Source organism: Cryptomeria japonica, chromosome 7 (genome assembly GCF_030272615.1).
Source record: "Cryptomeria japonica chromosome 7, Sugi_1.0, whole genome shotgun sequence".
In the NCBI taxonomy this organism is placed as follows: Eukaryota; Viridiplantae; Streptophyta; class Pinopsida; order Cupressales; family Cupressaceae; genus Cryptomeria; species Cryptomeria japonica.
This window is the reverse complement of record NC_081411.1, coordinates 487,375,205-487,401,520: the sequence shown is the minus strand read 5'-3', so window position 1 is coordinate 487,401,520 and position 26,316 is coordinate 487,375,205. Positions and strand designations below refer to the sequence as shown.

The window sequence follows — 26,316 nt, the reverse complement described above, 5'->3', positions numbered from 1 at the left end:
CATCTCAATTCCACCTCGAAGCATTTTAAACATCATTTCAAACTTGTGCCTTGGCCTCAATTTGTCCAAAATTGGCGAGAAAGGCTAGATAATATGTTTTTCACCCTGGTCCCTTGGTGAGGGACGGGAGCACTTTTGCAAATTCAAGCCTATCCGTCCTTTGCTAGCTTTCCAAATTATCTTCAATGGGCTAATCATGTCTTCTTCCATTCATTTCAATCACAAACTTGCCTTGGCTTTGCAAGAAATTTGCACTTTTTGGAAAATCGCTCTGGACCCTTGGAGAGGGACAGGAGCACTTTTTACATCTTGGCATACTTCTTTTGTTCTTTAAACCTCTCAATTGCATCTAAGGCATCAAACATCATTCGTCCTTCCCATCCAAGTCAAGTTTTGCCATAAAATATCAAACAAAGAGGAGAAACTTGAAAAAGCGCCATGGTCCTTCAGTGAGGGACAGGAGCACTTTTTGTCATTTGGGTTGATTTACTCCTTTGTGAACCGCTTAAATTATATTCAATGGACAAAACATGCTTCCCTTGACCTCTTCAAATCGTAAAATCACTTTAATCTTGCAAAAATAGTGCAATTTTGAAATTCAAGCTCCGGTCCTTCAGTGAGGGACAGGAGCACTTTTTGCCCTCTAGGCCAAAATGCTTCATCTCGAAATTCTTGGCTAAGGAAGATATCATCTTGCTTCACGCTATGAATAAAAGTTAATGTCCAAGAAAGGTCTAAAATTGTGCATATAGAGAAAATCGCTCTGGTCCTTCAGTGAGGGACAGGAGCACTTTTGACCTTCTAGGCAAAAACTTCATCATTTCATTGTTTTTAATCAAGTCTGGATGTTCTGTCATGTTCATTTGGCCGTCCACCATGCCTTTGATGTTTCAATTTGACCAAACAAGGCCAGGAATGACTCAAATAAGTCTTTTCGCCCTGGTCCCTTGGTGAGGGACAGGAGCACTATTGTCCTTTCTGGCTAATCCATTCAAAATTTAAGTCTCCAAACATTTCACAAGGCAGAGTTAGGTCATCTTCAAGGCCAGGAATCAGTTAGCAAGCTCTCGCAAAATAAGAAATTGCACTTAGAATGAAATTTGCCCTGGGCCTCCAGTGAAGGACAGGAGCACTTTCTCTGTTTCAGGCATCATCTTGCCTCCAAAATTTGATCAAAATTTACCTAGGCAAGAATATACAATTTCATCTTCAAAATGCTAACACTTAGACAGAATTTGAATTTTACCCCAAAAAAAACCCTGACTAGACCTAACCTGAGACTTATCTGACTTTCCTGACAAACTTACCTTATCGACTCAATCTCAATCCTCGGGAGGATGCTTAATAACTTTCACTGGACTCAGCTTGAAAAATATACGGAAGAAACCCCTAAGGTTTAGCCCTAGCCCAGACAGACAACTCACTCACTCAAAACCCTAAAAGCAGAGAGAAGAATAGGCAAAACAAAAGCAAAAAGAGGGGGTCCCCATTTTAATTGGGCGATGTGTGAAATGGTCACAACATGTTGCAATGGCATTGCGGGATTCTTTTCACGAATAGCACCTACTTGACAAGTGTGACATGCTTTCACATGTTCATATGCATCTTTGAATAGCGTAGGCCAGTATTATCCCACTCTTGAGATTTGATGAGCTGTGGCCAGACCACCCTCATGACTAGTTCCAAACTTATTGTGGAAGTGCTCCATGATTTGCTTTGCTTCTTCCTTTCCAACACATCTCAAGTAAATTCCTTCATGATTTTTCCTATACAGTACAAATCCCTGAAGCATATACTGCTGACCCTTCATCCTTAAGGCTCTCTTCTGCATGAGATTTAAGTGGGAAGGACACCTATGATTTAGCAGATAATAGACGGTGTCATTGTACCACTCTCCTGGGGATATGTGATTTAGTACATAAGTCTGTTGTACTATTCTGGGTCCTACTGTGGCGATAATCTGAGTTAGGGATTGTCCACGGACTATCTTCATCGACTGTATCTCAATATCATACTCTTGAATGGTAGCGATCCACTTGCCTCTTCTTTCTACTAATTGATTCTGCATTAATAGTGTCTTCATTGGTGCATTAGGAACTATGGCATGTACCTTACTCCTCATAATGTAGTGTCGGAATTTCTTGATGGCCTTTACCAAAGCATAGGCTTGTTTTTCAATATTTGGGTACCTTAGGTCTGCATCTTTCAACAATGTACTCATGAATGCATTTGGGTGCTCATCCTTTTCTTATGTTCTCTAAGTGAGAATCGTCACACATGTGTGTTCAGAGGCAAAGGAATACAAGAAGAAAGGTCTGGAATAATCGGGATTGACAAGAATTGGAGCATTTACAATAGCTTATTTAATTTCCTCGAATGCTCTCCTTGCTAGAGGTGACCAATCTATCTTTGCTCCCTTCTTCAACAAGTCATTCGATGGCTTTACTATCTCAGCAAATCCAATAACGAACTTCCTCACAAAGTTGATCTTGCCAAAAATGATTTTAATTGCTTTTGACTTGCAGGTAGGCCTATTCTTTAAATAGCTTCAATGCGGCCAGGGCCATTGAAATTCCCTTCTTTGAAATTACATGTCCTAGAAGTTTTCCCCCGGTGACACCGAACATGCATTCCTTCGGGTTAAGAGATATCCCATACCTTCCGCATCTCTGAAAAATCTTTCTCAAATAACCTACGTGATCTTCTCTTCTTTTGAAAAATACTATGAGATCATCCATGTATATGATGATGCATTTTTTAACTAAGTCACAGAAAGCAATATCCATTGCCCTCTGGAAGGTGGATCCTACATTAATCAAACCGAAAGGCATCCTTTTGTAGGCGAATGTGCCCCACTTGATTGTGAAGGCGGTCTTTAATCTATCTTCTTCTTTTACCATAACTTGATTATACCCTAAATAACCATCTAGAAATAACATCATTTGAGAACCATTAACAATTTGTAATACTTCATCCAGTGATTTCAATGGGTAGTTATCCTTCTCTGAAGCTCTGTTTAGATTCCGGAAGTCCATGATTAATCTTATTTCTCCATTTTTCTTTCTTACCGAAACTAGATTGGCGACCCACGTCGAGTTCCTTATTGGAAAAATGATCCTTGCTGAGAGTAGTTTCTTAACATCTTGATATGTTAATGGCTCTAGCAACAGATTGACTGGTCTCTGCCTCTACTGGAAAGGCTTACTCCCTGGCTTGAGCGACATTGTATGTGTGATGAGGGAAGTATCATAAGTCTTCAAATCTTCATATCCCTATGCAATCACATCTAGGAATTCTCTCATATTCTTTAGAATAGCCTCCTTTTCCTTTGGTGTGCAGATCTTTCCAATGAAAACATTCTTAACTTGGTCCTCTGTTCCCAGGTTCATGGCCTCACATTTTCTTCCTTTAGTTGTTTGATATCTACTCAGCTTGTCAGGGTAAAAAATTCTCTCTAATTCTATCATTCCTCGAGGGATGGTATTCGTCTTCAAATTCATGATCCTTTCAGTGTCAAACTCAGCTTCCTCTAGTTCCTCCTCATCAATGATTTGAGTGGCAAACACATCCGAATTTGTGAGAAATTCCAGAATATGCATGTCATCCTCAAATACTTGGAAATTGGTAATATTGTCAGGGACACCAGGAATTGAAGTTAACTCTACTGTGAACTTCTTTAAACCATCCATGGAAAGGGGTTCCAACGAGCTGGCTGCTTGTGCTAATGCATTCGCTACCTGATTCCTTGATTGGTATACTGACTTTACAGTGAATACGTCAAAGCTTTCGATGAGGTCTGACACTTTGTTGTAGTAGCGACTCAGTCTTTAATCATGGTAGACATACTGCTTCCTTACTTGCTTAATAACTATTTCAGAATCCCCAAACACATGTAGGATCTTTGCACCTTTCTGGGTGGCAAGCAATAGTCCATGAACTTGTGATTCATACTCAGCAACATAATTGGTGCATGGAAACTGTAGTCGATGTGCAACCAAGTAGGCTTTTCCAGCTGGACTGATTAGTTCGAGACGGATTCCATTTCCTTTCTTTAACTTTGATCCATCGAACCGTAGTGTCCAGACTTGGTCAGTTGCTTGAGCACTAGAGGATTGAGCTTGTGAGACTGCAATTTCCTTCTTGCATTTTCCTCAGGAACCTTGATTTTGATCTTGTTCAATTCTTTCACATTCAGCTTTAGTACTGCCTCCTTGGAAGGATTCCCATCATTCTTGATTTCCACAGTGTTTTCCATTACTGATGATTGTGGAATCATTTTGGATACTTGTTCTATAGCAATTTTGCACATTCCACATGAGAATTCTAAGTGTAAGGCATTGTGAATTCTACACCAATTAGGTAGCAATAGGTCTTGAATGCAAGTGCCTTTACCCAGTTCGACTTCTTGTTTCACAATTTTCAGGATGAAATTCCTGAAGTTCTCAAACATTCCTTCATTTTCAACCAGCTATGCATCTTGATCATCTTCAACAAGCACTTTTGTAGAGTTAGGTGTCTCTTCTATATGTTCATTGAGTTAAACCATGTAGCATCAAAACTTCTTCAACCTTAGGCCTATATGATCCCAAATCCGTTTTGAGGAACAAGATCTCATTACCATCGCCATACTTCGTAATCATTAGTCTAAGTCTGGGCATACTTTCAATCGCCATACTCCGTAATCATTAGTCTAAGTCTGGGCATACTTTCACTTCTTATCTGATTTGGAACTCCTTTCTAGGGAAACCACATATGAGAGAAATTAGTGGATATGTACCCATTCAATTTCCTCAACCAATCTTTACTCAAGAGCATGACGTACCCATCTGGTATGTCAACAATTGAAATGTCAATGCAACTTTGGATTCTCAAATCGCCTGCTAGCTGCATGTGGATGTTGTTCAATTCTCCTACAACTGGAACTTTCGTTTTGTCCAATCGGGTCACCTTCTTGTTTGTCTCAATAGGCATTAGTCCCAACTTTCTACACACAGCCAAAGGCATTACATTACTGGAAGCACCATAATCTATTAGGAAGTTATGCAAGAGTTTACCAAAGATTCTAACTAATACTAAGGGGCAGGTTCGTGTCTTCCTTGATAGAAGATTGCAGGTCTTCTTCTCTGATCACTTGAGTCAATGACCTCCTTGCTACTTGCTAAGCACTATTTCCTTTTTACGTTTTCACTGTACTGGCTGAAGTTTGTTTCACTAGCGTATTAGTGCTCTTGGTTGTATCTTTCTTCTCTATTGTAGGGTTATTCTGTGGTGCACCTTCATTTGTTGCGACATTCTGATCTTTTGGAGCATCCAGCAAACTTTGCACCATTCCTATGAAGCTGGGAGGTTGTTGTGGAGCATCAAACACGTTGTAAGACATCTATGGCACATCCTGGACTACATTTGTATTTTGTGTCGGATTAGGTTAGGAATCGTTGGGTGTGCATCTAGGAATATTTGGCATGCTTTGGGGAATATTCCTTGAAATAGGAACATCATTCAGACTCCCCAACAATGTATCCCAGATATTTGGTACTCTTATTAGCTCAAATAGAGGCAAGCAGACTTTTATCTTCTTGAATTCTTCTAACACATAGGAGCTTAGCCTTTTGAATTCGTCCCTAGGAGGATTTTCCTTTTCTCTACGTTCTGCTTGCTGAGCAATTGGTTGTCCTCTTTCACTTTGCGAGACAGTCCATTGTCGATATTCAGGCTAATCCCTTGGAAGGCTTGGAACATTACTTGCATTTGGATTTGTAGGAGTTGAGAAACTGTTAGGAAGAATTGATGTGGTTAATGGATCATGATTCCGGTATTTGCGTTTCCAGATGATTGCTGAAACTCTTGAACCTCACGTGTTCCTTCCACGAGGACACTGTTATAAAGTGGAGGAAAGCTATAACTATCCTTTTCAAGAGGCTCATTTAGTGATACAAATGAGACTTGATATCCTATCGCCTCCACTGGACCATTGGCTGATGTTGGCAGGAATCTCCGATTAGCTTGTGGTGACACGTAGTCTTGGAATTCAGGAGGAAATTTGAAATCTTCCAAGATCAATGTTTGATCATTTTTGGGTGTAGGGACTAACTTATGTCCTGGTGTTGGAGGATTTTCTAGAGCTTCAATATTCATCATTTATGTTCTGAAAATATCTCCAGCCACTTGGAATTCATAGCACTGTAACTCAGAGTGTTGATGAGTATTGTGTAGCCTACACCACCCTAATAGGGCTACTTCTACTAAGAAAACTTTATCCGTCGGTTGGCTCTCAAAAACTGGTGGATTATCCAATGGTGAGGGCACACGTCCATTATTTGGTGTCGTGCTCTATGATCTCTTATGGATCCTTGATTGTTGTTTCAAAATCCATGGCCATTTTCTTGATGTCCCGGATTGTGTCCCTAGTGGTTTTCTTGATGCCCTGAGGATTGTTCTGATATCCTCGGTTAGCACCTTGATGTGCTTGATAATTCCTTTGCATACTTTGGATTTGGCTATTCAAGTTTGTAAGGTATGTAGCCTCAGCTGATAGCATCTTGACTTGTTCTTTCAGCTCCTTCATTTCATCTTTCTCTTCTTGAGTCTTGGTTGAGGATGTGGCATTTTGAAGACAAACCGGCTGTGGTGGCAACATTTTCGACATAGGCTTCTTTCAAATTATTTGGAGTTGGATGAGCTTTTTGAACAAACATAGAGGTGAAGCAATTCAAAGCTGCGTAGTAGATTTGTTTGGTTGCCTTATCATTTATATTATATGGGGTACGCAACCATGAATAGGCCCTTTGGAATTTGTTGTTGAAGGCAACGATTAGTTCACGTCCTTGCCTCCTTACTTCTATGAATTGTCTGTATATCTTTGCTAGGGAAATTGGCAATCTGAACATTCCCAAGTACACATCTTTGAATTAGTGGGCAGATTAATATGCTGGTAAAAAGCCTCTTCACCCAGTGAGTATGGAAATAGCCTGCAAGCAACATCTCCATTTTGGATGTTTCTGTTTTGGAGAGATATCTTCGAATATCTTGATGTGTTCATCCGCAATGTGGTTAACATCGTTGACATGAAACTTGGAACAAAAATGTTCAAGAATCTTGGGCATGTCATGATTGGCAATAAATGCTATGAGAGGAGACACATTTTGTGGATGCCAATTCACCATTGTTTGGATTGTCTGTTGCTGGATGACTGTCGGTGCAGCCACTTGAACTAGTCTTTGCTGATTGCCTACTCGAGCAGCTCCTTGATGTTGAGGTGGTGGAGTTTAGAATAAGCAGGCAATATCTTCCACACTTGGTGAACCCTGACTTGTTGTGGCTCCCTTCTTGCCACACCTTGGCTTTGGAGCAAACTTTAATTCTTGTAACTCTTTTGTTCCCGAAGTGGATCTTAGGATTCTTTGATGCCTCTCTGGCGAGAATGAGTTGATACGATCCAGTGTGTATCTGTTGAACTCAGCTCTTCAGATCTATTGAGGACTTGTACAAAGCAATGGGAATCTTTGGTCGAGGAGTGCTCTTTCAATTGCTACTTGGATTTGTTGGGCTTTCTCTTCTTCTTGTTCCAACACAAAGCTCACTCACATGTATTCAGCTATGCTGCTCTTGAATTTCCAAGTGAGGTTCAATCTTGAAATGATGTCTTCTTGATCGCCTTCAAATAGTAAGTTTGGCTGCAAGACTGGGGCTATATCTTTAGGCAACACCATCTTGGTTCATGCTAGATTGTTTCCTTGAATAATGACTTTTTCTTAAATGAAAGTTCACTTTGGACTATTGCGAAAGATCACTCTCTTTCTAGCACCAATTCTGTTGACAGGTGTTTTATGACCACACCAACACAAAATAAAGTTTCCAAAGGACTCTCTATCCTCTCTTGAGCAAAATCGTGTGTACGCTAAGATTGTGGAAGATCATACAAGCGATTCCAAGGTTCCTACTACAAAGTTGTGACTTTGTCATGATATGAGCTCGTTTGGCTTGAATGCATGTAATCCAAGGGGGACTTTACATAAAGTGGAACAATCCTTTAAGAAGACTTGAATAAATTTGTATTTCAAGGAAGTATGGCGAATGGTTTAGCAATGATAAGTGTTTTTTGAAACATTTTCTCAATGAAATATGCAAAAAGTAAATGAGTGAAGGGGTTGAGAGGTTCTAATCTAAATCTAAAGAACTCAAAAGACAATAAATCCTCGGGTGAAATCGACCACACTTTGTTTCGCCAACCTAAACAAGTATGCAAAGGAGGTGCAATCTTCAAAGGTTGTGTTAAGAATTTTCATACCATTCATGAACACCATCAAGAAGAACAATGTTCATTTGATAATCGAAGTTAAACATACACATAAAAGTGCTCAGTACAACCTTATACTGCAAGTAAAAATCATCTATTTGCAAAAGGTATGAGCAAATGATTCCACCATGAAACAATATTATCTATCTCATTTATCTAATTGCTTGAAAACAAATCTAATCTACTTGAGGAAGAGAAACCATGCAAACTTCAAGAACAACACAAGTAATCACCAAAATCCAATAGGTTACTTCTTATTATCTTGATAGCTTATAGCAACAATTTCATACAAATTCTCCCTCTTTACAAATGAAGGGGCGAACCCCTTTTATAGGCCCCAAAAATGAAAATAGATGGCCAAGATTACATTGAAATCAAGGGCTAAACTCTCCATGCAAAACCCTAATTAGGGTTTGACCAAAAATGACTTAGGTGATGCCACGTAGTGGGCCTAGTAATAAATAAGGCATCATACCCACTATGCATTAAATAACCCATCACTCCAAATAAGGCGCCCACTATGCATTAAGTAGCCCACCACTCCATCATGCATTTAATAAATCATTGCCCAAAATAGGGCATCCACTATCTCTCTCTTTGATGGCAAATGCTATGAATCTGATCATGACGGCCTCGAGTCACATATAGAGATGCTTGTCGTAGTTTCAAACTTATATTTCAAAATGGCTATATCCCTTTCACGCTTGGAGAAAATATTGTCCCATCCTGACATTGCCTCCTGAGTCCTGCACATGATGTGATCAGAAGAATTTTTGAATTGTATATATTTTTTTAGTTTAGTTTATCTATATCTTAGTATTTTGCAATTTTGAAGGTCTTAAGGGCATTTTTAGTAGTTTCAAGTACCGAGTAGAAAGTTATGTCTAGTTGAAGTTAGGATAAATATTCAGATAGTTTTTTTGAAAATTTCGTAGTTTTTAGATTTTATTATGTAATAAACAAATGTGACTGTTGGGCTTCGATTCTCAAGAGGTCTCTGTGACCCTTGGAATCTCATGAACTTCTATATGTTGGATTTTCGAATGAAATAGATTACTTTTTGGCTTGCTTCAATTCGATGATTTCTGGTTCTTGTAAACAGAATTTACAATACCGCAGGTTCTCACTCAGGTGTTGTCATCTGAATCCATAATTCGGATCAGTGGTATCAGAGCAAGTTCGCTCCTGTATGTCATATCACACGCGATCAACATATCAAAGATTGGGCTTGGAAACAAGGAATCCTTCAGACTACCTTCCTTTGAGACGCACACGATCGCAGATGGCTAAGTTGCAGACAGATGATGACATTAAAACATTAGTTGAAGATGCACTAGCAAAACAATGTGAAGAAATGATGGAGCAGTTCAAGCAAATGCTGGAAAGTCGTGGGTCACAAGCAAACCCACCATTCACAGGGCATACACCATTCAAGGTGCAAGTGAATTTCGATATACCCACATTCCAAGGAAAGATCGATGCAGATGCTGTTGATGATTGGGTTTCAAAACTGGAAAGATATTTCTCTGTCAATCAATTTTTCAAATGAAGAGAAGATAACTTTCGCCCTCCTGAAAGCTGAAAGCCATGTGAAAGATTCGTGGGAAGCAAAGTTAGCATCCAAGGCAACAGAAAATGGCAGCACTTATATTTTTGACCAAAAACCCACATGGGGAGAATTCATGGAGCACATAAAGGAAGAATATTTTCCTATTGACACATATGAACAGAAATATATGCAGTGGCAATTGCTTCGACAGAAGAAGGACCAAACTGTTCAGGAATATACTAATATGTTTCATGCCTTAACAGCAAAGCTTGGCATCAGAGATTCTGTGAAGCACCGAGTTTTAAAATATCAGAGTGGACTCCACAGGTATATCCAAACCGAAATGGAATTCCTGAACATAGAGACTTTACCTAGTGCATATAAATTTGCTACCAAAATTGAGGAGAAATTAAAACAGAAAGGAAGGAGAGATAATTTCACAAACAACAGATGGAAGAGTGAAGGTGGCAAAACTACATGGAAACAAACCTCTAAGGAACCCTCTCCCAATTCACCCACAAAAAAAACATGGAGTATGAAGAAGACACAAGAAAATGGTATGTGGTGTGAATTTCATAAGAGTCCCTCGCATAATACAAAAGATTGCAGAACCATCAAAAGCTTAATGATGAAGACGCATGAAGACAAGGCAGAATCTAAGGTGGCAGAAACATGCACAGAAGGAAATCACGAACAGGTCATTGAGGCTGATCCATATGCCACGGTAGCTACTACAAGGATATTGCCCCGGGAGGATGAGGAGAGATTGTTCCATTCACAAATGTGGGTCGGAGGAAAAGCTCTGCACTTTATTGTTGATAGCGGAAGTCAAAAGAACCTAATATCAGTAGAGACTATGAAGAGACTGAATCTGAAAACAACAACCCACCCACAACCCTATTCAATGGGATGGATTAGTCAAGGAAGAGATATCCAGGTGCACCAGTAGTTTTGCCTTTCATACTCCATAAAGCCTTTCAAAGATGAGGTAATTTGTGATGTGGCTCCCTTAGATGTTTGTGATGTTCTGTTGGGACAACCATATATGTACCAGTGACATGGTGTTTATGAGTCCAGGCCTCGCAGCGTGACCATCAGATTACGTGAGCAGAAATACCAAATACCAAAGGTAAACCCTGCATACACTGCCTCTTTGATTAGTGCCAAGTAATGTAAGAGGTTAGTTGCCAAAACAGGAACATTCATTTTATTGATGATTCGTTCTGAAGAAGAAAGGAAATCTGTTAATAATTCCCACACCATCACAAACACCACAACACTGCAGAAAAAATCTATGGATCAAATTTTGATGAAATATGACAATTTGTTTAAGTTACCAACTGGGGTACCTACACACTGCCAATTGAGACATACTATTGATTTGATACCAGGAACTCCATTACCTAATGAACCAGTCTACCGTAGGTCAATATTAGAGAATAATGAGATTAAGAGGCAAATACAAGAATTGATTGAGAAGGGACATATTCGTCCAAGTGCATCACCCTGTGGCAGCCCCATTGTTCTAGCAAAGAAAAAGGATGGAACCTGGAGACTTTGTATTGACTATAGGGCCTTGAATAAAAATTCAGTCAAAAATAGGTATCCACTTCCCCGGATAGATGACCTCTTGGACCAGCTTAGAGGGGCCCGATTCTTTACCAAAATTGATTTGAAATCAGGGTACCATCAAGTACCAATTGAATCAGCAGATGTGTGGAAGACAGCATTCAAATCTAAAGAGGGATTGTTTGAATGGCTAGTGATGCCTTTCAGTCTAACAAATGCTCCAGTGACATTCATGAGAATGATGAATGATATACTTAGACCATTCACTGATTCCTTCGTGGTGGTATATCTGGATGACATACTCATCTTCAGCAGAACTTGGGAGGAACATTTGCAACATGTGGAAAAAATTCTCTCAACCTTACAAGAACATGGGCTTTATGCAAAGAAAAGTGCTCCTTTGGTATGCAGAGTATCAGATACTTAGGATATGTTATTGACAGTGAGGGTGTCCATGTTGATCCAGAGAAGATACAGGTGACTAAGGACTGGCCGTCTCCTAGAAATCTCACAGAGTTACGAAGTTTCCTCAGGTTAGCAAACTTTTATCACAGGTTTGTGTTGGGATTTTCCCATCTGTCTTGGCCTCTAAATCAGTCATTGAGGGGGGGGACACAAGCAAAGTTTAAATGGACAAGTGCTCAACAAGAAGCATTCGAGGGGCTTAAACGAAGGTTATGTTCTGCACCAGTTTTATCTCTTCCTGACCTACAACAGCCATTTGAAATACAAACAGATGCATCAGAATATGCTCTAGGGGCAGTCCTCATGCAACATGGTCATCCAATTGCATATCATAGTCAGACCTTTTCTGATACAGTGCGTCGATATGCTACTTATGACAAGGAACTGTATGCTATTGTTCAAGCCTGTAAGCAGTGGAAACATTACATTCTGGGTAAGGAGACTGTTATCCACACAGATCACAAACCCCTTCAATTTTTGCAAACACAAGGGAAGTTGCAGAATGATCGACATCAACGATGGTCAGCATATCTTCAACAATTTCACCTCAATATTCGCCACAAGAAGGGAAGCACTAATAAAGTAGCAGACTGTTTGAGCAGGCCTCCAATTGCAGCCATAAGTATGGTTTTGAACTCGTGTGGTCATCAAACTGAAGCTTGGGCTTGTTTGTATGAGAACGATGTTGAATTTGTAGATGTTTATAATCAATTAGTGAAGGGACAGCAAGTGAATGATTTCTATTTGCAGGATGGAATGCTTGGTCACCTTGGCCAAATCTGTGTGCCCAATGCAGAACGCAAAAAGTTGATATGGGAAGCTCACTATAGTAAGGTTGCTAGTCACTTTGGTATAGGTAAGACTACTGCTATACTTCAGAAGTATTTCTATTGGTCAAAATTACGGAATGATGTTATTTCATATATTCAAGCCTGTACTGCATGTGCTATTGCTAAGCCTGCCAATTGTAAACTTGGGCTGTACTCACCACTTCTTGTTCCTAAAAAACCTTGGCACTCAGTTTCTATGGACTTTATGTCTGGTCTTCCTACCACCAAAAGAGGCCATGATTGTGTGTATGTTGTGGTAGATAGGTTCTCGAAAATGGCAGTAATAGTGGCATGTAAAAAAACCATTTTTGCAGAGGACACTGCAAAGCTATTCTTTGAATACATTTGGGTTCATTTTGGTCTACCGAATACCATTATCTCGGATAGAGACAACAGATTCCTTAGTAAGTTCTGGTCTACACTATGGGAAAAGATGGACACAAAATTGATAAAGTCTACTGCTTTCCACCCTCAAACAAATGTCCAAACAGAGGTAGTGAACCAGATGATCATACACATCCTACGAATGTATCACTCAAAACATCCCCGCACATGGGATGAAAGTCTTTCATATGTTCAGCATAGCTACAACAAGGCAATTCACAGTTCAACTGGCCACAACCCATTTGAGGTTTGTCTTGGTTATCAGCCACTTGCACCCATGGATGTTGCCATACCAATTATTCAACCTGATTTGGTTCCACATGTTGGTAAGGAGGAAGATAAGGCAACCTAGTTCATCGATAGAATTCATCATTTACAACAACAAGTTCATGAAATTTTGGAACACACCAATAAGAAGTATAAGGCGAGACATGATGAGCATCGTACTCCTCATAATTTTCAAGTCGGGGACAAGGTGTGGTTGCATATCCAAAAGGAACGATTGCAGGGTGCCAATAGGAAGCTTCGTCCTCTGCGTTATGGGCCATACACCATCATCAAGCAAGTTGGTGATAATGCTTTTGAGCTTAATTTACCTCCATTTTTGGGTCTTCATCCAGTCTTCAATGTGGAACTCTTGAAGCCATATTTTCCTCCACTATTAGATGTTGCAGATGTGGTAGAACCAATCTCCACTACAGAATTGAATCCAAATGCAGCTGCCCCATTCCAATGCGATCAGATTGTGGACACCATGGTGAAAACACTCAAACAGCAGCAGATTTACTTGTACAAAGTGGTTCGAGCAGGGCAGATTGCTCAACAAGGAAAGTGGTTTACCAGAGAGCAGCTTCAAGAACGTTTTCCTCATCTCATTCAAATTGTTGATGCAATGGGGCCCATTGCTTTCCAAGGGGGAAGTAATGATCAGAAGAATTTTTGAATTGTATATATTTTTTTTGTTTAGTTTATCTATATCTTAGTATTTTGCAATTTTGAAGGTCTTAAGGGCATTTTTAGCCCCTGCCACCAGCAAAAGAGCATAGCTGAAAGCTATCCTCTTTCAAATGTGGGTCTACATCTCTTGGAGACCTTTCCAACGAGATCAACGGCTTGTAGTTTCGAGTACCGAGTATAAAGTTATGTCTAGTTGAAGTTAGGATAAATTTTCATATAGTTTTTTGAAAATTTCGTAGTTTTTAGATTTCATTATGTAATAAACAAATGTGACTGTTGGGCTTCGATTTTCAAGAGGTCTTTGTGACCCTTGGAATCTCATGAACTTCTATATGTTGGATTTTCGAATGAAATAGATTACTTTTTGGCTTGCTTCAATTCGATGATTTCTGGTTCTTGTAAACAGAATTTACAATACCGCAGGTTCTCACTCAGGTGTTGTCATCCGAATCCATAATTCGGATCATGATGCTTGAGAATAAGGAAACATTCTCCAGATGATCCCATGAGAAGGATTCCATGAAGAAGAATTCATGTAGCCCGCTTCTCAAATTATCCACTGTCAGCTCCTCGTCAATTAGTCGCTTTGCAAATAATGCCTCAATAGTATTGACGATTTCTTCTTGAATTTTCTTGACTACTGTTCTCAATCGAGTTGACTCCTCATTTGATCTTTCAAAGAATTCTTTCCTGGTAGTCACTGCAGAGTACCACCGAGGGAAGTCATGTGCTTCATTTGCTCTGATGACTTCACCATATATCAATGCTTGCCTATGAACTTCCATCAATGCTTCCAGGCATGGAATAGTCATATCTTGATAGACGTGTGTGTCCTACCATGCTTGGTTGACATTCTCCAATCTGCCAAGGATAGCCAGGACTCTCCAATATATCTAAGCCAAGTCCTCAATGAACTTACATGCTGTAATGAAAATGTTCTCCACCCATTTCTAAGTGCCTTGGGCGATTTTTCTCATCTCTTCAATTTTATCAATTGATTCCTTCAGAAGAGTTGTGGGAAGAACAAAAGTCTAGTCTTCCTACCTAAATGGTTGCATTAAGTGTTGCACATACCCACATAGAGCTTTGTTCTCATCTTTCAATTTCTTATATTTCTCTTTGGTCTCCTTCATTCGTTCCTTTAGCGCTTGAGAGGAATCATGAAAATCCTCTATCATTTCTTCCCTGGTGGCCTGTCCCAAATCGACTGTTGTTACATCATATTCGTTTGGACTTATTTCACTTTTGGCCTTTTCAACCCTTGGCACTACCACATGTAGAGTCTTGGATCTTGATTCATTTTTTGTTACCTTAGAGAATTTCTTTGCCGCCGCCTTCTCTACTGGCTTGCTTATCTGACTTATAAAATCTTTAATGTCAAGTGTAGGATCAATTTCTTCCTCTGGATCCTTTCTCATTGTTTCTTCTAGCCAATCTGGAGCGGCTGACTACTGATCATTTGCTTCTAGTTGCTCTTGGTCCTGTGTTACTTCCTCAAGGAACCCCAAGTCTTCAATTGTTGTTTCTTTGAAACAATCCTGGATATGCCACTGTGTATAGAAAGGAAGTTCTTGTTCTTTATCCCTTTGCTGAGCAGGCTCCCTGGAAGCATTGACACTTAATGTATCTTGTGCCATTGAAGTCACTTGGTCTTCTTCCTGTGACTTCTTGTGTTGATTCCTGCTATTTCTCCTATCAGGATGCCAACTTCTTGTCTGCTTGAGGAGTTGCCAGGTGACTGCACTTCTTCCAATATTTGTTTCTTCTACTATGGTTCTTCTCTTTGTACCTCCTACGTTTTCTTCGATTGTGAATCTCGAGCAATGCTTTTTCTCTTTTCCACATTCTATCCTCCCTTGTGGAACTAGTCCTTTGGCTTGAGCTCCTAATGACCCCTTAGTGGCTTCATCTTGTGATTCCAAGTCTCCCATGAAAATTATAAGTCAGGTGGGCATTCCTTGCTTTCCGCTTGCTAATGTGACTCTCAACGCAGAGTCTTGTAAATTTGGTAGCTGGTCGGCTTAGGACATCCAAATCAACTATCTCTAGCTTTAACCAATTAGGTGGTTGGATTGGCTTGTCTTTCTCCTTCTCATAATCAAGGTGAACATTGTTCACGTCCTTTTCTACCTAATCTGGCAGTTGGATGATTTCGCATATCCTTATCATCCTAAGAGGCAACTTCGAAAACATTCTTTTCCAGACCTCATAATCATCCTTGGCTTTAGCGTAATAATCAAGTTGTATCTTGTGCTTGTGCCTCATGCCAGCCATCATTCTTATCTTGTCATATGGATCAAAATCTGATCTCGCAGTGTGGGCTATGAGGTGGTAGAATTGTAGTTCCTCCGCTTCTCTGTTATTGCTAGCAATAGGCACAATTCATCATAATCTCCCCTGATGATCGGGAACTCAAGTCCACCTTTTTTCATCTTTTTCAGAATTTTGTCATAGGTTGTCAGTTGTCTTGTTACCTCAGGTAGTACCATCTTATCTGTTGGGTATCTTGGGAGCCTATAGGTATAGGAAGAGAATCCCTCGACCTGGATGTAGGTCAATCTTGGAAATTAGATGAAACATGCCCCAAACTTCTTTATCAATTTCTTTGTTTCTTGCAACAACCTCATATGAATGCCTCCTTGCAAGAAGCGGACAATGTGCATGGTGAAGGCGTTATTTGCTTTTTTGAAATAGGAGGTGTTGTACATGTGCAATTGAGGATAGCACTCATGCACTTTGAATTGTCCTAGACCACATCCCATGGGTCCTTTGCTCGATAATCCATTGAATCTGGCCATCCTTGCAAGCATATAAACAATGTATGAGCTCATGTAGAAGGACTAGGAACACATCAAATTCTTGATTTGTTTGTCGAGGTTGTTACTAATTATCCTTGCCCAATCCACCATCTTTATTGCATCCATCACTTCCTCAATGAAGTAAAACATCCATGGCTTGAAGATGAATGCCTTTGGACATCTCACAAATCGACTCATCATCAACACGAGATCACTGTACTCTTGCTTGAAGTCCATGCTAGTAAGATGCTTAGGCATTTTGGAGTGATGAGGCTCTGGCTTTTGCATCCATTTTCTGTTGATGATACCAGTGCATCTATCCACTTTGGAGTCATAGAGCATGGCCTCCCTTTCCTTTGTCTTGTACACCATGGATTGAAACGTGGGGATTCCAAAGGCTTCAACAATTGCCTCAGCTATAAGATTTGCCAAGAGTCTACCATTAGGAGCCACAATTGCTCTTCTCTCAGAGTTGTAGTATTTTGCACATTTGATAATCAGCTTCAGGCACTAGATGGTAGGAGAGAAATTGGATGCCACCACAATTCAACTTCTGGCTATCTTCTTGGCTACAACTGACGAATGATGTCCATCGTGACCAAATAGTCTTTTCCAAAATTCTTCCAACTTGAACGTCCCCAAGTTGGTGTCACTGACTTCCTTCCATTTTGAAATGATCTTCGATTCTGGGAGAAATCCTTTTTGTTTGTTTTTTATTTGCATCTACCTAGAAGTGCTCACCACCTTGATTGATTCTATGATCTTACTTATTGCAAAATAAAATAACTAACATTAAATTTATGCTAAGGAAATTTTGAAATCCCTCATGGGAAGAATTCTATGCTGCATATTCCAGACTACGAATAAATTTAAACCTCCAAAGATTAGAATTCCTGGATGTAGAAAAACCACGCTTTAGCCACTTAGCACGCCTTGCTTCTGATTTGTGCTCTCCAAAATACGATGTGAAAATGAGGGTCTCATGTCTTCTTTACATAAGAAATTCGTCCACTGTGCTGCCAAGTTGGTATTGGGATAATTTTAACAACTACATTAATACCTTACAAAACACATTTCGTGTTTCCAATGTTGATGGGAGATGACTTGTCATTCTGGTGGACTCCGCTTGTCATACTTGATGTCAAAAATAGAAATTTCCATTATGCCTCGAGTCATGCCTCATGAATGAGGAATATTCCTTTTAAAACTTGCTCTTCATGTTTCTTTCTATCCTTGGGTGCATTCTAGATAGGAAGGAGGATTCTTTGACTATTTGGCGCCAATTCTTCTTTGGTGGAAGAATTCTTCTAGCTTGGGTGCATTTGAGATGGTAGGGAGGATTTTTTTCAATGCCGTAGTAGAATTTTACCATTTCTTTCCCTCTTGGATACTGGGGCATATTTGAGACAACTTGAAGAATTTTTACCATACCTAATCAAATTTGTTCATTCTTTCCCTTTCTCGAGATGGGAGTGCATTCTAGAGGTTAAGGAGGAATTCCATACTTAGTGAAATTTTGTCATTTCCATGCTCTGAGAGTGCTTGGGCACATAAGGAGAATGAAGGAGGATTTTTCTAACACTTAACCATTTTTTATGATTTCCAATTCTTCATGCAAACCTAGGCGCATATGAGATGGCAGAGAGGATTTTTCTAACACATCCAAATTTCGAAATTTCATGCCATTCTGGGGTCTTGGGAGGATTTCGGGCCTAGAGGAGGATTTTTGCACACAAGGAAAATTCCTCCTCCCAAGGAGGCATCCTTGGTGCACTTGAGGCTTGGAGGAGGATTTTAGGACAAAGGGATAATTCCTCGTCCTCATGTGATTTGCTCCTAGAGATAGATTCCTGGCATACTTGAGGGGTGAAGGAGGAATTTTGGCCAAAAGGATAAAACTATGGCATACCCTGTGTTGATTTCTAGCAAGTTCAGCTTGCGATTACTTGAGGATTGGAAAAACTCATGAGTAGTCAGCGAGGCATTGAGTTTGCAATCTATGGTTTGCAATGTTTGGTGTTTGACTTGCAACTTAATTCAGTCATATTGACTCCAATGTACTGCAATAATTAGAGTTGTTTGAAGTTGATGAAAATACTAGTATAATGCTAGTACCAAACACATTGAGGTTCATTATTACTATATCATGCTAGTACCAAACACATTCAATAGTTGGTTTGTTTTCATTACTCTTGCACCGAGGAGCAGACTTCACATATAATGACAAATCACTTAGCTGTGATAAATTTGTAAAATTTTGAGATAGGCTTGGAGTTGTCTCCAACTTAGTTATTACATATTAGACATAATGTATTTTTGTATTACATAAGATATTTATGTTGTAATGTTGTAAATTTTTAGTGACTTATGCGTTAATTATTTCTAATAACATAATTAACTTACACAATGTAAGTTACAACTGATTTAACTTCTTCCCTCATTACTAAATAAACATGCACACACATTAAAAATTGCGCCCATTTCCCCCATGTTCTCCCTAATAATAAGTTGGTCTTCCATACATTGAATATGCAGGATATAGATTTGCTGCTCAAAGGTAATGCTGTTAAAGTAACTCATTATGATAGTATTTACTATTTAAGAGAGGTACTGGATGAGTCCCATCTTGTTTCATTGATCTAATCCATGAAAATTACATTTTTGTCAGTCACTTTATGTATGTTTGTATAGTTTTGACAATCTCTTGTTAAATTTTAATTGTCATGGAACTCTTTACTTATTCTTTCTGTTGTTAAGGAAGCTTTTTCTCATCCTTGTAGGAGCATGAGCTAATAGTTCTTTATGTAATGTTTGCTATAGGGCTTTCTACAGTTGCGGTTTGCACCATGGGCTCGAAATTTGCTCACGAGGTGTGTTGCAATTGTACCTAGCTTGGTTGCTGCTCTTATTGGAGGTCTCAGGGGTGCTGGAAAACTCATTATCATCTCTTCGGTAAGAATTACTCATAACACACTGCTTTTAATGGCTTAGTTGGGCATAGCTTTGTTCTTTCGAGTTTGGATGTGGGCTGATCAATGACTATAAATGTTTCAGATGATTCTTTCCTTTGAGCTTCCATTTGCTCTTCTTCCACTTTTAAAATTTACAAGCAACAATGTTAAGATGGGTCCTCACGTCAATTCGAAAAAGGTCAGATAATTTTCCTATGGTTTTGTTCATGCTCTAAGGATTATTAAATCAAGATTGTTTTGCTATGCCCTCTCTTGATTACGTTTTTGGCATCAGAATGCAATATCAATAGTGTCAACATAGGACTTTGGTTGAGTGACAAGTGAGAATGAGATAGAAAGGTGTAACTAGTTTGCCTAAGGATGAAGAGAAATTTGTGTAGGGATATGGGCATTAATTGCAATTTTTTTCATGCTAGCTTCTAAGAGATCTAATTAATACAGAACTGTACTCGTGCAAAATGTCAATTAATTCATTTAATTTCATTGGTTCCAAGTGTGGATTAATGTTCAATGTTTTCCCAGGCAAAATATCCAATGATTGGGATCTAGATGAAGCAATATTGAATCATCCACACACAGCAGATAGGAATATGTTGAAGTTTGAAAGGAGACCATCCTTGATGTATAGGCACTGCGTTCTTTTCTTTCTTGCTTTAAAAGTAGGTTGCTTGCTTTCATCTAACTGAAAACAAGAGGTGGAACTTCCTAGTGGCTTTGCCCCACGAAATTTGTGCTTATGAGGAATTTATAAGTAACAAAGCTATCATAAAAGTGCATCTGTGTCTGTCCTTGAAACCTCTTTTTAGCCTTGGGTGAAATTTCATGAGTTTGCCCTATTTTATGACTTTGTTTGGAATTTTGAGAGGAAAATGTCACTTAGAAAGTGTGTGCAAGCTTTGGCTTATTTTTCTCCTTAAATGTTTGGCACTAATCACTTAATGCCTTGCCACTTTTTAGGAACTTTGGTGGAGTTTATCCCTGGCATTGTCATTACAAAAAGGTGCCGATTTTATGAGTTTAAAATCTATTTTAGGCTTGGCATGCTTCACTAAGGTATCTGCGACCTTTTTGGCACATTTTCATAACATTATTGCCCACTTTTTAACATCTTGGCATGCTTTTACATCATTTTTGCCATACTTAGGAAGTATGGAAGAATTTTGAAAGGTTTGAGCCATGTTTTGCAAGTGCTAGGCAGAACTTTGAGAGGGCAATGCAACTCCAAAATGGTGCCAAAGACTTGTTTTCATGATCTTAAAGTGCTAGCCGCACATCACTTTAATTACTTTAAGCATTTACTACTTTGCTTACACAGTTTTCTTACATTGTTGCCACCTTCAAATGGCACCTGACTTAATTTAGATGGCCAGGTTTTATAGTGCATTTGCCACTTTTCAGTTCTAGGTGCACTTTCATTGCTCACCATCTTTTGTTTTCTCTCTTTTTGGATGATTACTGAATAATCCTTAGGATTTTGCCCTTCTTGCCATTCTTACATGCCTCTGATCTATTCTTCTAAATGAGTTGGACTTGATTGTAGACTTGAGAATTAACTGACAACAGACTGACAAACGGAGGTCTGAAAACTGAGTTTCATGCACTAGTGACAAATTGTCTATCTATTCCCAAGTCATCATTTTTTATCATTGGGAATAGGTTAGCCTGAGCAAGGATCCTCCTTAAGTTGTTTGAATCTCCATCTTCCAGATGAACCATATAATAGATATTAATATCTCGTGAATAAGAAAAAACCAACACAATGCAAAGGGAAAACATCATGACATCATGCTTGTTTGATAGGAATCTCTGGCATGTGAATTATTGCATACGCTAGGTATTTTATGTGCAGTGCTATATTTTTCATTTTTCTGTGTCATGACATATTCTCAAGATTTCAGAATCTAAGTATGTGCTTTTTCTCTTTTAATTAAATAAACCTTGTTATTGTCACAGACTGATCATTATTTAGTATTGCTGAATGCCTACTGTCATGGTTTTTTTCTTTTCAGGTCACGGTGCTGACATGGGTCATAGGTTTCTGTATTATATTAGTAAACATATTCTATTTAGCCATTGGATTTTTTCATTGGATTATAAGTACTGCACTGCCAAGATCAAGTGTTATATCCTTTGGTACACTTGGTGTTGGCGCTTTTATTGCGTATATTGGTTTTATATTGTATTTGGCACTGAGGACAGATAGGGCAGAGACTTACAACTCACCCGAATTTGTGGAAGAAATCATGAATGAACTTGACGAAAGCATTGTAAATGGAATTGAGGGAAAGCCTTTAGTAGTGCTCTCTCATGATGATAAAAATGGGGAGCTTGCAAATTAGTGCTTGATTTTGGATTCAATGATTGGGTTGTCAGAATTTATTGCCGATTTCATTATTCATTATTCTTTGTCCAATAGATGCCTGGCAATATGTGAATTTAATCTTTGATTGGAGTTTTATTATATTTACAATTAAGATAGGTAATGGTTTTAGAATGATGACACTAGCTTGAGTTTGAGTCATTGCAGGAAATGATGTGGGGCCCATCACAAAGTTGTTGATTTCTTGTTTTGAAGTGTTAGATTGGATCTCATATTTAGTGATATGAATAGTATTGAAAAGAAATCCAAATGGGCATGTGATAACTTGAAACTCTGGTGACACCGATACATAATTACCTGGAAGCTTGTACCCTGGCCCTTGTTGAGTCTCAGAAACACCTCCTGGTCTCAAAAACATGTATGGGGAAGTCCCGAGATGTAAGGAAACTTCAATGGGTGTCTCTTTAGTGTTTATACATCTCTCAAAATGATCCTGTTTGTAATTTCTCCTCTGCGCCTAGTAACTAGCTTAAGAGAATTAAATGAAACAAAGAAGAATTCTCGTAAGCATGTATTTTGTATGAAAATTTATGTTTTCTACTATAGAATTTTGTATCAAAATATGAAGGGTCAAGATGTCATTGTCCAGAAAGTTTATTAATTGATTGAAATGTGAAAGTGGGGTACTCCATACTAGTGACTTAGGAATTGTTTCAAAGATATATTCAACAATTGCTAGCAACATAGCTTATGTAGAGTTACAGATACAATGAAGTGCAAGAGCAAAGTAATTATATTCGAAATTACTAGATGTATTATTTCTACAACATAGTAATTTCCTTAAGAATCCTTCATGGAGACAAAGGGTTTCTGAGTTGATCTTGTTTAAGATCTCTTGAGTCAGTTTATTTCTAATGTCTCCTGACCTTTTATGTAGTGTATGGTGTCAATGTGGATTTATTTATTATTCAATGCGTACAAAATAGTCAAAATCTTTACCAGTTCCTCATGCATGGATACCATAGTTTATGTAGAGTTACATGTACAATGAACTGTAAAAGCAAATTAATTATATTAGACATTTCTAGATGTATGATTTCTACAACATCGAGGAGAGTAATTCTCTAAGAATCCTACACGGAGACGGAGTTTCCGAGTTTAAGATCTCGAGTAAGTTTTATTTCTAATGTCTCCTGACCTTTTTATGTAGTGCACAGTGTCAATGTGGGTCTGTATTATTCAATGCTTACGTAGTAATTAAAATCTATACCAGTTCCTTGTGCAGCAATACTGTTGGGAAGAAACCAAAATTAGTACATGAAATATACCTGCAAAACTCAACATTGGCTTTGGAAAATAATGAGGAAGGAGTCAAATATACGGATATTCACATAATACATGCTCTTGGTAACACGCTTGAAAAGCTCACCTTGAGAAGATTGATAACAGAAAAAATCCGAATATTATCACTTTTGCATCACTTAAAATTCAAATTTGGGTGAAATTTTTGTAAAATCATTTTACAAAATTGTTAGAATCTTATGCCATATCCATCATATTATGTTGTCTTTAAATGCAATAAAGATATTAAAAAAAAATTAAAATGATAATTTTGCATCACCATGCCAACTTGTATTTTAGAGGATATGTTTTCTATCAAGGGAGATTGGAACACGCAAAATGCACATCATAGTTGACAATGGATGTTACAATGTTGAATTGTCTATCATAATTTTAGAGCCAATCAAGACAATTTAGCCAAAGGGATAGCCAAACAATATTGCTACAATGAAATAAATAAAAGACAAATGTTACTACTGTTTCATCAAGGTTTATTTACTGAACTGTTGTTTTGCTTAAAATTTAAGAGTGTTTCAAAGCAAATAAATTACAATTACTTTAGGTTTATTATTCCTCCGATTTATCTATACACATAAGTTGGACCTTCTCAAGGAAACAAAAACTTTAAATAGTAAAGAAAATAACTTCATCTTGTTTTATTGTTGTCCATAAAAACTATTATTAGTGATAGTTACACATGAGAAACCATTACCTTGATTGTGCATTAAAACTAGCATATATATCCTTGGAAAGGAACCAAGTCCAACATCGATGAACCATGGCTTGGCTAACTCACTGACATGTACGAGTCATACTCCCAAATTGATAGCTCCCTTACTCAGTCCAGTTCATAAATGACGGAAGCAGTGGGGAGATAAAATGGGGTTCTTCACAGCGACTCTAGAACTATCTTAGCTTTACTCTAGCCCCCCTTAAGAGATACCTTTCTTGAGACATCTATTGCAGTTATATATGTGAGAAATTGATTAAAAAATAGGTACCTCAAAAAAGACATCTCTTGGCATATTGTATATATTATCAAGGATATATATGCTAGTAACATCTATATTTGCAACATGCAAGAAAAATTATTTGAATTCACAAATATTATTTGTAACATTATAAGCCTATTATAATCATAATTGATCCCTAACCTTAGTTGTATCCTACTTGAACCTTAATCACAACCCTATTCGAGCCCTTATCCTAACCATATACATGATTGCAACTCTAATTTAGCCCTTAGTCTTATTGAACCATAAACCAATTTAAACTCTAATTGAACTTAACCTAAACATAAATGAATATTAACTCAAGTCGAACCCTTATTGAAATTAAACTATTAACTCTAACCCTTATTGAACTCTAATCTAAATTAAACCTTAACTAAACACTAGATGTGATTGAATTCTAACCCTAACCCTAACCTTAACCCAAGCCCAAGCTTAGGCTTAACCCTACTCGTAACTCTAATTGAAACCTAATAGAACCCTAAACTTAATCTTATGCATAACCCTACTTGAATACTACTCTTGACCTTGAATTGTGATGCTAATTCAACTCAAACCCTAACCCTAACCCTTACAATAATGCTAACCCCAATTGAGCCTTATATCTAACTCTTACGCGAATCATAATGCTATCCCTAATTGAATCATAATCTAATATTAACCTTAAGTATCAATCCTAATCCCAAGCATTATTAAACTAGCCTTAATTGAATCTTAATTAAACCCTAACCTTAAGTCTAATTGAACCTTAAGCCAAAATGAATGTTAACCCTAACCCTATCCCCAATTCTAGCCCAAAATTTAATTATAGAACTTTAACTTTAACTTTAACCTTAATTGAACCAGGACCCTAACTTCAACCTTTGTCCTAGAAACCTAACCAAAGCCCTAGCCCAAATTCAACCTTAATTAAATTTAATCATAATTTAACCCTTGCCCTAATTGAACCTTTACCCTACCACTGCATTGAACCCTAACCTTAACCTAAAGATTATCTATAGAAGTCTAATCCTAATCCTAACTCTAATTGAACCCTAATAGAATTCTAGCCCCAAATGAGTCATAAAACTAACCCTAAGCATAAATTTAATTGAAATTTAACCCTAACTATAATGTTAACTGACCCTGGCCTTGATTCATAATTGAATCGTAATGATAATCGAACCCTAACCCTAAGCTTAATAGTAATTATAATCTTAATTAAATACTTAGAGTCCTAACCCTAACCCTAGGTTAACCTTATCGTAATTGTAACCTTAATTGGGCTTTAACCTTAACCCTAATTGACCCTAATGATAACTCTAATTAAACCCTAACCAAACTCTAGTCTAAACCTAACTTTAGCCATAACCCTAGCTGAACCCTAAATGTAAACTTACTCTTGATTGAGACTTAAACCTAAAATTAAGTGAACCCTAATTGAACCACAATCTTAACCCTAATCCCAACCTTTGCTATAGAACCCTAATGGTAACTAAAGCTTAATTGAATCCCAACATTAACCATATCTCTAATTGAAGCTCAATCAAACCCTAATAGTAAATGAATATTAATCTAATCCTAAATGTAAATGAACCTTGTCTAATTGTACATAACACTAACCTTAATCTAACTATAACCTTGATTGAACCCTTACCTTAATCAAACTCTAACCCTAATTAAACCCTTATCTTGACCCTAACCTTAAAAAAATATAGAACCCTAACATTAACTCTAACTCTAATTGACCCTAATAGAAACCTACCCTTAATTAATCTCTATTCCAAATTCTAATTTTAGCCTTAATTAAATCCTAATTATAGCCATATTTGTAATCGGACCTAAC

The 26,316-nt window shown here is 38.1% G+C and overlaps 1 protein-coding gene across 5 annotated transcripts in view; it reads left to right on the top strand.

The window, feature by feature from the left end:
• Positions 1 to 22,938, top strand: part of LOC131065753 (metal transporter Nramp6) — a 212,720-nt gene extending 189,782 nt beyond the window's left edge. For 2 of the 5 annotated variants that reach the window (XM_058000380.2, XM_058000378.2), the window contains 3 exons: positions 19,669 to 19,800; positions 19,903 to 19,998; positions 21,830 to 22,281. In XM_058000380.2, coding sequence (XP_057856363.1) covers positions 19,669 to 19,800; positions 19,903 to 19,998; positions 21,830 to 22,159 — 558 coding nt within the window. In that variant the 3' untranslated portion in view covers positions 22,160 to 22,281. Of the gene's footprint in view, positions 1 to 19,668; positions 19,801 to 19,902; positions 19,999 to 20,342; positions 20,552 to 20,777; positions 21,000 to 21,829; positions 22,282 to 22,347 lie in introns of those variants that run through there. The other 3 variants (XM_058000381.2, XM_058000379.2, XM_058000383.2) reach the window with 3 other exon arrangements.
• Positions 22,939 to 26,316: the final 3,378 nt, after the last annotated feature.